Below are 15,193 nucleotides of genomic sequence, written 5' to 3'. Positions count from 1 at the left end.
TTTAATATAATTAATGGCTAAAATTCATTTGTCAGGTAGAACCTATAATAGAATCTTTTAAAACTCCTCTTCATTTCAAGCTTTATTATATCTCTTGCTTTTCTGAATCGGCTTTACAATTAAAAAAACCACATCGGTTAATATAAATCTTTGAAATTCCAGTGATAGTTAACGAATATGGGTATTTATAAATTTGAATACACTAATCAACTAAGGACTTAGAAATCATTTTAAACAAGGGGTGGATGTTTAGTTATATATAAAACTGTTGGACCACTGAATTTAATAAGAGATTTGGGACCAGGTTGAATGTAACAGAAATGCATTTAAATAAAATCATAGGAATACATCTAAAGAAAAATTGGAAGTAAAACTTAAATTTTAAAAGTATTGGTGTTAAATATATTGGGCCTTATGAAATATTAAATAACTTAATATCCTACTCCACAGAAATTGGAAACAAGTCGCCTGAGTTTTTACAAAATAACAAGAACCCATTATGTGTTAATTAATAATTAAGAAGTCATTAAACATATATATATATATGTTAAAGATTTAGGTGTTATATTACCTTTTCTGATTAGAATGAAGGGCTTGGTACTGTCATTGATATTATGTACTGACTACATTACTTTCCTCTAGAATATATGATAGATTTCTTTTTTTAAACAATTAATTAATTAATTAGTTTATTTATTTTTAAAGAGAGGGGAAAGGAGAAAGAGAGGGAGAGAAACATCACTGTGTGGTTGCCTCTCACTCACGTCCCCAACTGGGGACTTGACGTGCAACCTAGTTATGTGCCCTGACTGGGAATCGAACCAGAGACACTTGGCTTGCAGGCCGATGCTCAATCCACTGAGCCACAGCAGCCAGGGTTTGATAGATTTCTTAAGTACTTTTTTTACTGAGTGAAGAGATTGTCCTTTGAAGGAAATGGGCAGAAAACTCTCAGCATTTTTATATTTATAGCAGGGAATCTCTGATGAATATATATGCTTAAGTAATACTGATGAAAATTGTTCGTATAAGCCTTTTCCCCCCTTAGGCTTAACTGCTGAGCAACCTTGAACCATTGTAATCAGCTCATCTCAAGTGCCTGTTAACATCTAACCCTGCTCCCAATGCCTTGCTTGTGTTTTCACCCCTAATTGGGTTTAGTTCTATAAGCTGTATCGTATCCTTTTAGAAGCCAGTAGCATACCAACTATATAAATTGAGGAAATCTGATATATTAACTTTACTAAGGTTTCATAGCTAATTTATAGTTGCCTACAATGGTAATGCATGATTGAATTAATGATAAGCCTGTTTAAAGAAACCTTTCAAAAACTAATGACATTTGTTTTGAACGTTTTCTTTAGAATATAATCATGGAAATTGTAGAGTGAGTTAAGCTTTAGACCTTATGTCTTTCTTCCACTTTTATGACTCTGAGATTTTTTAAAAAGTTGTTTTTGTTCTGATGGCAAACTGAAAAGTTTTCCCTGCTACAGGTTTCTAAAAGTGGAAGTTAATGTTCTAAAATGTATGTACACATTGCAATTATGTATATATAGCTGAAAAGCATAAAAAGCAAACTATATTAAATCTCAACATACTTGTTATCCTGCATTCCCGTTGACTGTAGAGAACCTCTAGTCATGTATATCTGTTTTTGATGCCTCTACAGAATAACTGCCCAGCATCCTCTGCCCAACCAATCAGAATGTAGGAAAATCTACAGATATGACGGGATCTACTGTGAATCTACCTACCAGAAGTATGTTGAAATCTTTGTGAGTCTTCCTTCTGGCTCGTGCATCAGTGCTTGTGGTTGCCAGCTATTAAAAAATATACTTGTATTGAAGTCTTATATTTTTCTAATTTAGTGGGGGAAAAAGAAAACAAAACCAAATCAAATAAAAGCAACCAAAAAATTTGTCTCTGAAATCACGATAGAAAAATGTTAATGCTTTTGAAATTGTGGTCTAAGAGTTTTTAAAAATGACTATATTAAAGCTCTTAGATAAGCTTCTTTTTATCACAATAAACAAATACTTATATGCAAGGAAATTTCAGCAAAATACATTGCACAGGTGCTCTGCATCTTAGGGATTTGAAAGGTGTGTTATGTATAAATTAGCTGTCACTTTTTTTCAATCCTGTAATGGAATGATGAGTTGTAATTTGCATAATCCTTTAAGAAGTCAAATTATACTGTCATGTAGCAGATTTAACATGCTAGCTAAGATTTCAGAGCTTTGCAGCTAATTACTATGTACCTTACAGGACAGTTAAATTAAGTCGAGTCCTCTGCCTTTGCTGCCATTTGCTTTGTCCATTACTTAACGGGATCTGCACTGTTGTTGAGGAGGTGTTGTTACTATCTCTGAAGTAAACACTCTGCTCTGGGGAGGAGAGGCATTTTGCTGTATCATAGCTTGCCATGTATTGTTTTTGCTAAGAAGAAAGGTTTGGGTTTTGTTTTTGTTTTAATAGTCTAAATCAGAATCATCTGGAAAAGGATAAAATTTATGCTTTCCAGAGAAGTTATGGACTATTAACTGAAGCAACATTAACCTTTACTATATTAATTAAATTTCCCTAAAAGTAAAATAAGGTAAACATTATTCCATCGAAGCCATTAGCCTTTCGAGATATGCTTTGCAGACACACTTCGGTGTGTTTTTGTCCAGAAACTCTTAACTTCCTTTGCAGTAGCGTTCATTATTAAAAAAAAAAAAAAGAACACCCCTTTTCTTTAAAAATTCTTTCTGAATACAAGTTGGTGAATTTTACTTTTTATTTACTCCTCCCATTGCTTACAGAGCATTTTCTTGCATGATTTCCACTTTACAAATGATCGGGAAAGTCTGGAGGCAGTGAAGGCTGTGCTCTGAAATGGACTCAAAGTAGATACCGGCAGGGCTGGTGTCCATGTTCCTATGCTACTTATTTGTCTGTGGCTTTATTTCTTCATATTCTGTTGCTTAGATAGTGGCATTTCCTTCATTAAAATTTGTGTAATTACAATGCAAAATTGTTTCTGATTATTACTTTAAAAATTCTTGTTATCTGTGAGTCATATTTATTGTGGCTTTTGGTGATCAGGTTTCCGTAATTTTTAATGATTTTGTGGCTTTGTTGTTACAAATGGATACTTTGAAGAAGCCTTTTGTTGTATAAGAAGGGGGTCCTTTAAGGACCATCTTAAAGCAGCAGTTGATGATTGACCAATCAAGTAATTGGAGCCCAACAGCCAACTATTTTTCATTTGTAATTAAGCCAGTTTCACGTGTCTGAAATTAGTATCTACTTAAAGGCTGAGGTTTGTCTGTTTACGGTGTGGCGCCCGGAAGAGGTCTTCAGGAATCTGGCTTACAGCAAGGCATTCCTTCTAACTGTAGGTATCATCTCAAGGGCTGACTTTGTAAAGAATTGGTGTTATTTGTAGTCAAGGTAGACACAGTAGGCAGCACAGCTGTGACTGCCAGGCAAAGTCACTAGGGGGATATTCATAACAAGGAAATATTGGCAAAGAAATGATGAAGAAGGGGAGGAAATCCCCAAGATGTTAAATTGGAGCACTGTCACTGAGATGATTAATGGTGTTGTGTATTTTAGTGAAGATGCTTATCTGGATTGTCTTGAAACTTTAGTGTACATTTAATAGCACCTATAAGCAAGCATTGGTGCATGAGAACACAGGAGAAAAGGCCGTGGGTTTAGATTTTGTTTTCCTGAGTATTTTCTCCAACTAAATCATTGGCTTCTGGTTATTAGAAAGCTGGTTTTAATGTATATTATATATAGAAATATGTATATTGCATATAATACATTTACTATTAATTAGCATTTATATAGTTCCTTTCTCTAGAGGATTGAAAATGTTTTGTGAAAAAGATAGGTATATTTTCAACACTCTTGAGGGAAATGGTGGTCACTGTGATTTACCTGGTCATCCTAGGTCAACAGGCAGGGTTGGTCACAGGGCCAAACTTTCATCTATGACAGGGTCTCTGTCAATTTCTGGTAAAAAGGAAGCTGTCTTAAAAGACCGTTTAGCTTCCAGTGTGAAGCCATGAGTATCCTGATTCGGAGTAATGAAATAGCTTTTGCCTTGAGGGATCTTTTTCAATGATGGGAAGTGCATCTTTGGGCAAGTTACTCAACCTTCTTGGGCATCAATAAGTACTATGAGACATAGGAAGAGACACAAATGAGTTTAGAGTCTATTTGGGGGGCCCTATCCAGCTATTGGGGTATGAATCCAATTTAGTGGATCAGGATCAGAAAATTAAAAAATGAAATGGAAGAGAACAGAAAATTCTTATTAGTGCATTGCAATTAGTTTTATCTAGTGAGGCTTCTGTTTTTGTTTTATATGTTTGTTTATGTGTACATGAAACGGCACATATGTGTGTTCCCAGGGTGGGTCATGAGGTAAAATGTGTGTGTGTGTGTGTGTGTTTACTGCTTTACATCCAAATAAAGATTGAAAGCCACTGTAATAGAGAGTTGAGTAAGTAAACATAATAATATGTAGCTGTTGTGTCATTATGAGCTCAGGGCACAGTAGGTTATAAACAAATGGAGAGTTCTGTGGAAAGGTTGAGGAATGAAAATGCCACACTTTTTGATCTCATGTATAGGATGTGAAGAAGCCAATCTGGATGGGCAAATTTTCCATTCTGTGATCCCTGACAGTTGTCATTAACTTGAAATTAGTGGAATTCTTTGCACCGTGGAAATTGGAAAATGCTGCACATCAGGTGCCCTCCTACCCCCACCTGGTCATTTCATATTTATCAGCATATCTCTGCTCATTTCTTTCAGCAGTAATTCTATGACTTTACAATTATTGTGAATTCTTACATTTTGAAACATTATTTTATATGTCATGTTTAGATGTTTTTGGAAATTATTAAAATAAGCCATTTAAATAATATTGAAAATTTAAAGTACACAGGAATAAAAGAAAAACCTCTGATTATTTCAAAATGTCTATAATTTGAGTATAAAATAACTTCTTACATTAAGTGCTTATTACATGGCCAATTTAAAACTTCAAATTATAACCGGTGATATTAAGTTTCTTGGCAAGGGGTAGGAATACAGTGCTTCCAAAAACACTAACCATAATGCAAATATTTTATAGATTTCATTGTTTTAGGTTAAGAGATCATTTCGCTAAGTACTGAAATTTTAGGTTGCAGATCCCTCTCCCCCTTTTCAGCTGTCTTTATAGTTTGCAATAATATTTCTGGAACTTAGTGAACTCATTGGTAGTGGATTTGATTGGGAAATACCAAAGTTTTTTCCAATTAAAACAATTGTCAGTCTTATTTTTTTCTATTTTCAACATAGAAGTAAAAGCAGTATGGAAAGTCATAAAAAAGAGAAGTGATACTCCTCTCTATAATAAGTGTCATAGCTTTAAACTTTGCTCTTAAAGAAGGCAGAAAATATTTGAGTCAGAGGGAGGGAACCTTTCATGGACAGGAGATGGAATTGTAGCAATAAGTCATCAAAAATCACCTGTGTCAATATATGGTAATGAGGAAAGATAACTAGATATGAAAGAGTCAACTCAGACTTTATAGCCTCAGAATTTGTCACCATTTAGCCATCTGGTTGGACACTACTGTAGAGGTATTTGGAGAGGAGTGAGCATCCTTAGAGCTGTGTTCAAGATCAATCACTTTGTTAGTTGACAGGGGCCAGGCCCTGAGCAGGTCTGTGTAGGACCAGCTGTAGTGTGTGGGTTCTTGATTTGTGTAGGAAAGATTTCACATTAATCCAGGTGACTATGAGGATACATTTATTAAAGCTGGGGACAATGAAACCAAGAAGGGCTTAGCATAGAAGGTGCAACAGGACTTCCTAGGGTGGACTGCCTAGCTCACTGGAAAGCCAGAGAAATGGAGGCATTAGGGACAAGTTCAGGGGATCAACCTAGGACAAGCTGCCAGCTGCCCATTGCCTTAGAGTTTCAGAGATGTGTGCCTATGAAGAAGGAAGTGGGGGAAGAAGAAGGGAATGGCAGGGGCTGCTCCCCAGAGGGAGAGTGTGCTGATCCTGCTTTGGGGCTTTTGTTTTCCTTCTTACAGGTGGGATTCTCAGGAGCGGTCTCAGGGGAGGGTTTCAGTGCAACAATCATCAGTTCTCCAGGTGTGCCCTGTCAGGGTCATAACCTCTGCTGATTGGTCAGTGACAGGGCAGTCAGTCTTTAGTCATTGCAGTTGGTGGTGGTGCTACCCACCTGGTTTTGCTGCTTTTCTGGGCCTGGGGCTGAAATATTGGGCTGGCTAAAAAGTTTTATTTAGTGTTTTTTCCATATGATGGCTCTAGTAGTGCTTAGTTGTCTTTAACTTCATTCGAAACAATTTTGTTAAATTGTATTGTGACAGCTATCATATCAGGGAGCATTTTTAAAAAACTTAGCAAGTTGGTGAATTTTTATGCAGCCATTTCAATATTGAAGATGGAAGAAAATGTGCAACATTTTTGGCGTAGTATGCTTTATTATTTCAAGAAAGTTAAAAACGCAACTGAAACTCAAAAGAAAAAGATTTGTGCAGCACATGGAGAAGGTGCTATGACTGAATGTGTCAAAAGTGGTTTGGAAAGTTTCTTGGTACTTCTGACATTATGGCCAAACAATTCTTTGTAGTGGGGCTGTCTAATGCATTGGAAGATTTTAGCAGCACCCCTGACCTTGCCCCTACCCACTTGAAGCCAATAGCAGGAGTGTAGCCTACATATTCAAAATATCCAAATCAATAAACTTGTTGGTGAAAATGAAAAATGTGTCTTTCATTTTATGGAAAAAAAACCATATGGACTTTTTTGGCCAACCCAATACAACTGAGACCTAGATGTTATCTCCAGGGAGAAAAGACTGGGGAGGGAAAGCTTACTCTGGGTTTGAGGTCCTTATTTTCCCAGTTTTGCCCCCTGCCAGGCACGTCAGCCCTGGTGACCACCTGCACCTGGCTGTAAATTGCTTGACCAGTTGGTTTAGCTATCTGTCTCAGTTTTTCTATTACAACTTACCAAGGAATTTTCCTAGCTTCTTACTATCCTGCCTCAATTTCACCAATATTTAGAAAAGACTGACTCTTGGGGAGATTAGACCTGAAATGACTTACATTGAGCCTACACTGTGCCATTGCAGTGGGCACTGCAGGACCTATTTTAACAAAGGGGTTTATCCCAGGGCTTCTAATCTCAAAGTTCAGCCAAGATTGAGACGGGGTTTGCAATTGACTGGGGAGTTATATCCTAGAGCATAAGAGGTCCCTGTAAAATTGTGAGGGTTGTTTTGTATATTCTCCAACCCAAGCCCCTTTTCCTCTTCTGTGGGATTCATTCTGCGTAAATACCTGGTTAGTGTTTCTTGCCCAGGGCCTTGTCTCCCTGGGCATTTTCGTCTAGACCCCGCACTGCAGATACGGTGTTAACTGATAATGTTACTCTTCTAAGGGCCATTTTCATTTTAATATGTAACTCCAAATGAAAGGATTCAAGGGCAAAAGGTGTCTTCTTTAATAGAATAATTTCAGACACCACAAGGAGGGGGTTGGAGAAATAACTCTGGGATTAGTGGAGTATGTGTATATAATTGGGGTATGTGATGTCTCCACCCTTCCCTGAAAAGAATGTGGTTGTTCTGCTCAGTAGTGTTAAGGCTGCCCTTGGCCAAGAAGCATGGGTTGGAAATGGGAAGGTTCAGGCTTAAGAGGAAGAAGGAAGTAAGATGATCTGAGGAGAATGAGTGAAAAAGCTGTGTTGTGCCAGAGTACTGACCACCTGCATGTGTTATCCCAGTTAAGGAGAACCAGACAGGTGCCTTGTGAGACAGGCTGTTTGAGGGTGGGAGAGTTGGTCACTTGTGCTGACAGGGAGGGAGGAGGCTCCAACAGCAGCAACTTCTTTGGCTGGTGGTTTAATCTGATTGGTTGATTGCTGTTATCTGGTCTTCTCTTCCCCTCCATTAGAATAATCTATGCCAATTGTGTTAGGATCAGTAAAGAATTGAAGAAAAGAAATATACAATGAACTCTTCATAAAGAGCTCTGATAGAACCTGCATGTTAAACACACATTGAACTTTGTAGCAAGAACTGCTTCAAGCCTTTCAACATCCACATGAATTCTAATATCCAGTCATGCCATTCAGCATGGTTTCTGGAAGTTTCTATCAGTTAATTTCAGCATCACATCAATGATTTTGCCTGTAAATGGCTTTAAGTGGCATAGCTTGGTAATGTGGATGGCACAAAAGTATATTAAGTTAGAGCTAATGTCAGAGTCGCTTAAAAAGTAAGTAATTTATTCATTTGTTTAACAAACATTTTGACTGTCACCCATCGATCAGGCGCCATTATACACACACTGATTTACGGAGAGGTGACTAAGAAAAACCTCTGGCCTCCAGAAGGCTAGAAGACTGAGGTGTAGATAAGGAATTAGGATCCTGTGTGAGCAGGATCACAAGTGACGTGAGTGCATGCTGCGGAAGTGGTACCATGGCAGGTTCCTTTTAATAGTCAGGGTGGGCCCTGAGATTTTCATGGTGGAGGAGATACTTGGTTTAGGGGAGGGGCACTTGAGGTAGTGATTTGGTCTTCAAGATAAGAATTTGTGGTGAAGCAGTTCACACAGGGTGCATGTCAGGAGTGGAGGTCTGGAGAAGGGTCAAGGAGTTGAGGTTGGAGAGGAAGGGGAGAGCAAAGGCGTGGGTGTGGACTGACTGGGGAGAACCCTGGAGGGGTTTGCAGAAGGGAAGAGTGGGCGCTCAGACCGCACATTCAAGAATCACTCTGGAAGTACCTTCGACCCGAGGCAGGAAACCTGCTGTGCGAGCAGCCCATGGCCTCAGCTTCTCCTCTTTGTTTAGAAACTCATTAGTGTGCTTTAAATGGAATCATGTGTAATCATGCTGTGTTTGTTTGTTTGAAGTTATTTTCAATTTATAAACATCTTGGAGGATCTCCCAATATGAAATCCAGTTCAGGGCCTTTCTACGAATCCATTGCTTTTCCTGGCTTGAGGTGCTTCACAGTTGCCTCTCTCCTGGCAGACCACTTGTAATTCAAGATAAAAGTAAAAGCGGACGGGCACAGGAGGCGTGACTTAAAAAGGGAGACTATTAATTGGCTTCACCAGAGTGTATATTTTCATTATGAAAGAAGTGAATGCCTAGATTAAAAAAAAATTGGTTAGTGACACACCTGCACTATGTATGAAAACTCCAGAAACTTGAGAACAGAAAGTAGAGGTCAAGGTGAGAGGAATAGAGGGACAATGAACCTTTTGTAGACATGCTGTTGAACTAGTGTTCAAAATTGTTAACATGTGCATTCAGAGAGGCAGAGAGACTAATGTGCTTGGGCCAGATTTAAAAAATAATACAGCAAACATAGTTCTACGTAAACTATGGCTTTCCTAAATTCTCCTCACCTTAAAAACAGTTTGTTGTGGATGTTGAGTCTGTAGATGTGCCTTTAGTGAATTTTTTGGACTTAGTTTATGTATTAGAGTGGAAGAATTATCTTTAGTCTTTGACTATGAGCAACTTATTTTAAGAGATCTTCAAGTCCACACATTAGTTTTAAGTCATTGCTAGAGATGGTTAAACCTTCTGGAAACCGATTTGAGTTTGATCTCAATCCTACAATTACCTATTAGATGTGGAACTGTGGCTAAGTTACTTAACTCTAAGCTTCTGTTTTCTCACCTCTAAAATGGGGGTAAAAACAATAACTATCTCATAGTTGTTTGGAGGATCAATGTGATTATGAAGATGATAATGACAAATTAATCTTTTACTACATCCTGCTGTCAGGAAGTGGGTGAATGGCTTAACATACTTAAAAAATTCTTATAATAAACTTATGCACTAGCTATGATCATTACTACCATTTACAGATAATAGAGGTTTACAGAGCTGAAGTAGCTCACTCAAGGTTGAGAAGATAGGATATGGTAGAATTTGGATTAGCATTACCAAACTATGGCCCACTGGCCACATCTGCTCCCTCCCTTTCCCCTGCCTGAATTTTTAAATAAAGTTTTATTAGAACACAGTCATTCATTTATGCATTGTCTCTGGCTGCTTTTGTGCTGCAATGGTGACAGAAACCATATGGCCCACAAAACTTCAAATGTTTGCTATCTTGCCCTTGACAGAAAAAGATTGCTAAAACCTTGCAGTAGACCTCATTCTATCTGACTTAAGAGTCTGAGATCTAAACCACAAAAAATGCTTATTAATGGTGCTTGTCATATAATAAGTGTTCACTGAGTACTATTCTGTTACTCATCTAACTTAGGGTACAACTGTTCATCTTACAGAGCTCTTGTTTGCAAAATAGAAATAGGTATTCAGCCTCCTGCAAGATAAGTCATTTGACTGTGAAAATGTTGAAGAATTTAAAATTGCTAAAGAACACATCCTGAATGGTGTTATATTTGCCATTTATTATTATGTTTTATGTAATGTAAATGTGAGAATTGCCCTGGCTGGTTTAGCTCAGTGGATTGAGCGTCGGCCTGCGAGCTAAGTGTCGCTGGTTCGATCTTCCAGTCAGGGTACATCAGAGAAGGAAAACTCTGACTCCAAAAAACCTCCGCTGCCTTGCGGCATACCTCTTCAGGGGAAAGGCTAAGGGAGTAAACCCCGACAGAAAATCCGGAGCCGGAGTCCCTAAGGCGGTTTGACGTTGTAGTCAACACCGGCAACTCCTGCGGCGCACCTGAACCCAAGCTGTATCGACTCCGTCTTTCCCTTGGACCCTTCAGCTGCGAAGAGAGGGGGGGTCTGCTGCATGGGCAACAGCGGACCCTCCATATTACCCTGCCCAGGCTCTGTAGCTTCAGCGTCATCGCAAGATGTCGATTCAACACGGGAGGAGACAGATACCATGTCACTCCCGAGTCGGACTGCACAGCCATTCTTGGCGGTGCAGATAGACTCTGAAGAAGCTACACCATCGTCTCTCGAGACGGACGGCTGCCGACGACGAAATGTGAGAATTCACATTTTCCTAGCATTCAAAGTATAGCTCTCCATTAAAGGAGTATCAGAATCTGTGTTAAATTAATTTTGTAATTCAGGACATTACAGATTTTTAGGAAAGTTGAGAAAATACCTTTCTTATAAAAATGCATTAAATTATTGTGGAAATGCTACTTACAACAAAAATACTATGGCCTGTATTGTTAAAAATCTGTGTCATATAAATAGCATGCATACAATAGGGAAAAAAGCAACAAGATTTATCCCTTTTAATGAAAAGGTATATAATTCACACATCTTCCCTAATAGTTTTTTTCTTTCTTATTGAATTTATTGGGGTGACATTGGTTAGTAAATTATATAAGTTTCAGGTGTACAGTTCTGTAGTACATCATCTCTATGCTGTATTGTGTGTTCACCACTGCAAGCCAAGTCTCCTTCCTCTCTAAGAGTTTTATGAACAACAAAGAGATGAGATTATAGTTTCAACTTTACCCTACCGAAAACTTTTATTTCCATGTATTATTTGTCTATTATCAATTTAAGAAATTCCCTGTCCTCTGCTCAGTAAATGGCCTCAGGTCTGTATAATTTTGGAATTCACAGAGTGCACTGTGCTGGTTCTTCAACTTGTATTGAGGAGATAGTCTTGGAATTTCCTCTCACTAGACCCAATGCCATAGTTCCAGGTTGGTGGATGTGGAGGAAGACTGTAGATTAGCTTTGTTTTCTCTTGGAATAGTTCCTTTTTTGAGATGCTATACATTTTTATCCTGGGACATTTAGAAAATGCAGATAATCATAAAGAAAAAAAAATCACTGTCATTTGGCCTAACTGTACTACTGATAGACAGCCACTGTTGATTTGGTGTCTATTCTTAAATAAAATTGTGTGTATTCATGTGCATATCACTTTTGATAGATGTATGTCCATATATCCGTCGTCGGCAGCCGTCCGTCTCGAGAGACGATGGTGTAGCTTCTTAAGAGTCTATCTGCACCGCCGAGAATGGTTGTGCAGTCCGACTCGGGAGTGACACGGTATCTGTCTCCTCCCGTGTTGAATCGACATCTTGCGATGACGCTGGAGTGTCCTCTCCAGTGAAGCTGAAGCTACAGAGCCTGGGCAGGGTGATATGGAGGGTCTGCTGTTGCCCATGCAGCAGACCCCCCCTCTCTTCGCAGCTGAAGGGTCCAAGGGAAAGACGGAGTCAATACAGCTTGGTTTCAGGTGCGCCGCAGGAGTTGCCGGTGTTGACTACAACGTCAAACCGCCTTAGGGACTCCGGCTCCGGATTTTCTGTCGGGGTTTACTCCCTTAGCCTTTCCCCTGAAGAGGTATGCCGCAAGGCAGCGGAGGTTTTTTGGAGTCAGAGTTTTCCTTCTCTGATGTGCCCTGACTGGAAGATCAAACCAGCGACACTTAGCTCGCAGGCCGACGCTCAATCCACTGAGCCAAACCAGCCAGGGCTCTATGTCCATATATATATATATATATATATATATATATATATATATATATATATATATATATATGTATTTTCTTATGAGTCCATCCATAGGTGGACTCAGCTGGGACATTTCTGGGTCTGAGTGTTCTAACTTATACAGGAGCAACTTATTTAGAGGAAGCAAGAGGCTATATGGTCAGCTTTCAAATAGAAACCAGGTTCTGCAGAGAATTCCTTCCTCTCATGATATATTTTTCCCAGGTATAGTTTGTATCTCTCTTCTGAACTGATCACTTTCTTGTTGGGGGAATTTTAATTCTTTTGTTTGAATTTCAATTCCTCCAGCAAGAACTAGTAATATACTGGTCAATGGCATTAGTGATAAGATTTTCAGCAGAAAAATCCTTCCCTACACCCCAGTACTTTTTATTTAGATAACCCATAATTAAAATGTGGAAATAGTTTTAATACTTACAGGGTTAATATAATGTTAAGAACTTTGGTGGGCTAAAGAAAAATAGGGTATATATATATTTTTTATGTGAGAATATGTATATGTATGAGAAGTAACTCAAGTGATTAGGTGGAATTTTCTGGCTGCTTTACAAACTCATTTTCTCACATGCCACGTCTGCTGCGTCATTCTGTAGGTTGCTTAAAAAGAGAATTCTATTTACTGTGTTCAGCTTTGAGATGTTTTGATCTGGTTCTCAAAGCAGAGAGAGGTCTGGGTCCTATGAGGATTTTGGTTCAATGACCAGCCTGTAAGCAAAGAGTTCTTGAGTGATTTTCCATTGGCAAACTCAAGACCTTTGTGATTCACACATCAGTGTGAGGATTCTTTGGAATTGAGTGCTTTAGATTTATGTGATTAAATAGACTATCATTGCATCTTATTTAAAACCCAATTTCCCTTCCCCTTCCTCAGCCCACTTATAAAGGATCCCTACAATAAATACTAAATGCAATGGTGTTTATATATTCGATTCTGTACTCTGCCTCAGTCTTTGCTTTTTCTAACTGGGTACCAGTGAGGAGAGGCCTATTTCTTACTAGCAATTTTTATCACTTGCATTTCAGTCAACAAAAGCTTTCATAACAGCATCATTTTCTTGACTATTGCCTGTCAGGGGTGCTCAGAGTGAATCACAGTCAACTGCATGCCTTGGTCTTGAAACCAGGAGGTACATAGTTTTGTTGATGGTTCTTTCAACACCAGAAGAATCTCCTGGTAAAGACCAATTTACAGTATTTACAGGAAGTCTGCTCACTTCCAGGGAAGCAGCCTCCTTTTCCAGGGAGTGCCTAACTGCTCAATGGGGAAGACAAGCAGCAGCTCTGATTCTCATCCCCTGGACATATTCATCAGATGTCCTATGTCTTGAATTAATATGAGTTAAAGCAGTGATATTCATGCCACTAGATTACTTAAAGGAGAGATTTGCAGACATATCCAGTGGGGATGAGAACGGAATGAAGGGGGAGTTCCTGAGATCTTGTAAACTTGATGATCAATCAATTCATTTGATAGGATGATTGTTTACCTTCTTTTCTGAATGCTTCCTGCCCAGAGCTAGTAACAACTTATATGAAGCTGTAGGAGTAAAGAATACTGATTTTTTAAAGGAGAAGTTTATCATGGTATTTTTGAAATGCCTCAGAGAAGGAAAGATCAGAAAATGAAAATTATGGGCCCCAGATTTTAAGTATAGTTTTACAGAGATCTAGTGGGAAGCTTGGTTTACTTATACCATAAACACCCTTATTGGGTCCGTTCAGGAGAAATTTGCAGGACACATGATTTCTGTGGTACAGAGTGTTCTCAAAATGTAAGGCTCTGAGCTATAGACAGAATAGAATGAATACAGCTACATTTATTCTGCCATCAAAAGGAAATGCTCATTGATGCTGAAGCCTTTTATTGTGAGGCTAAATTGATCCTTCTTTTCATTTTATTTTTTATCTTTATTGTATTTTTTCCATTACCATTTAGTCCCCTTATACCCCCTCTTAAATTGATCTTTCTGGGGACAACAGAAATTTTAACTCTTGACAGTGAGTTATGCTTCAGTTTCACCGTTCCTGCTTCTGTGTTGGCTGGTTTTCCATGCAGAAATATAGGTGAGGTTGAAATAGGTTTTAGTTATTGATGGGGCTAACATCAGGATAAAAGGAGGCAACATATTGCCACTATGGTGTTCTGTGTTCTCCAGGCATTAATTGACCCAAACAACATATTTGAAGTAGTTTAGGTTATATACTCATTTTGTACTCAAGAAATTGAAGACTCAGAGAAGTTGCTCGGTTTACCCAGCTAATAAGGTTTAACCTGGTGACTATTTACTACAGGCCAGTCCAGGTCAGTCTGGACTAGCAGTTCATCTCCTTTCAACTGGAGGACAGACACATCCATCTTCTGTTCAAGGATAGTCTATTGAAATCTATTTAAGACTGTGAGGAACTTAAAGCCTTACCTATGGAGGAAAGTTTGTTGTATTTGAACATGAGTCATTTAAAAAACATACACTCAGTGTCCTTTTTGTGCAAATCAGTATATTCTCTAGTATGGGGTCAACTTGGTCTCCCTTTTGGAAATTTTATCTGCTCTTACAGTAGAGTTATTACACAGAAATGGATGAATCCCAAGTTTTTATCTCAAGCCTTACCTCTTTCCAATCTTAAGTTTTATATTCTGAAAGTACTTAATGTTTCTGCTTGTGATCCATTTTACATCAACC

The 15,193-nt window shown here is 38.5% G+C and overlaps 1 protein-coding gene across 2 annotated transcripts in view; it reads left to right on the top strand.

Annotated features, from left to right (window-relative positions):
• NPAS3 (neuronal PAS domain protein 3) overlaps positions 1-15,193 on the top strand; it is an 893,587-nt gene that overhangs the window by 120,346 nt on the left and 758,048 nt on the right. For both annotated transcript variants that reach the window (XM_090271856.1, XM_090271857.1), the window contains exon 2: positions 1,673-1,762. In XM_090271856.1, coding sequence (XP_090127982.1) covers positions 1,673-1,762 — 90 coding nt within the window. The remainder of the gene's footprint in view (positions 1-1,672; positions 1,763-15,193) is intronic.

Source organism: Furipterus horrens, unplaced genomic scaffold (genome assembly GCF_987537825.1).
Source record: "Furipterus horrens unplaced genomic scaffold, mFurHor1.1.pri manual_scaffold_3, whole genome shotgun sequence".
NCBI classification, from domain to species: domain Eukaryota; kingdom Metazoa; phylum Chordata; class Mammalia; order Chiroptera; family Furipteridae; genus Furipterus; species Furipterus horrens.
The sequence above is the reverse complement of the archived record's forward strand: the minus strand, read 5'-3'. Positions and strand labels throughout refer to the sequence as shown.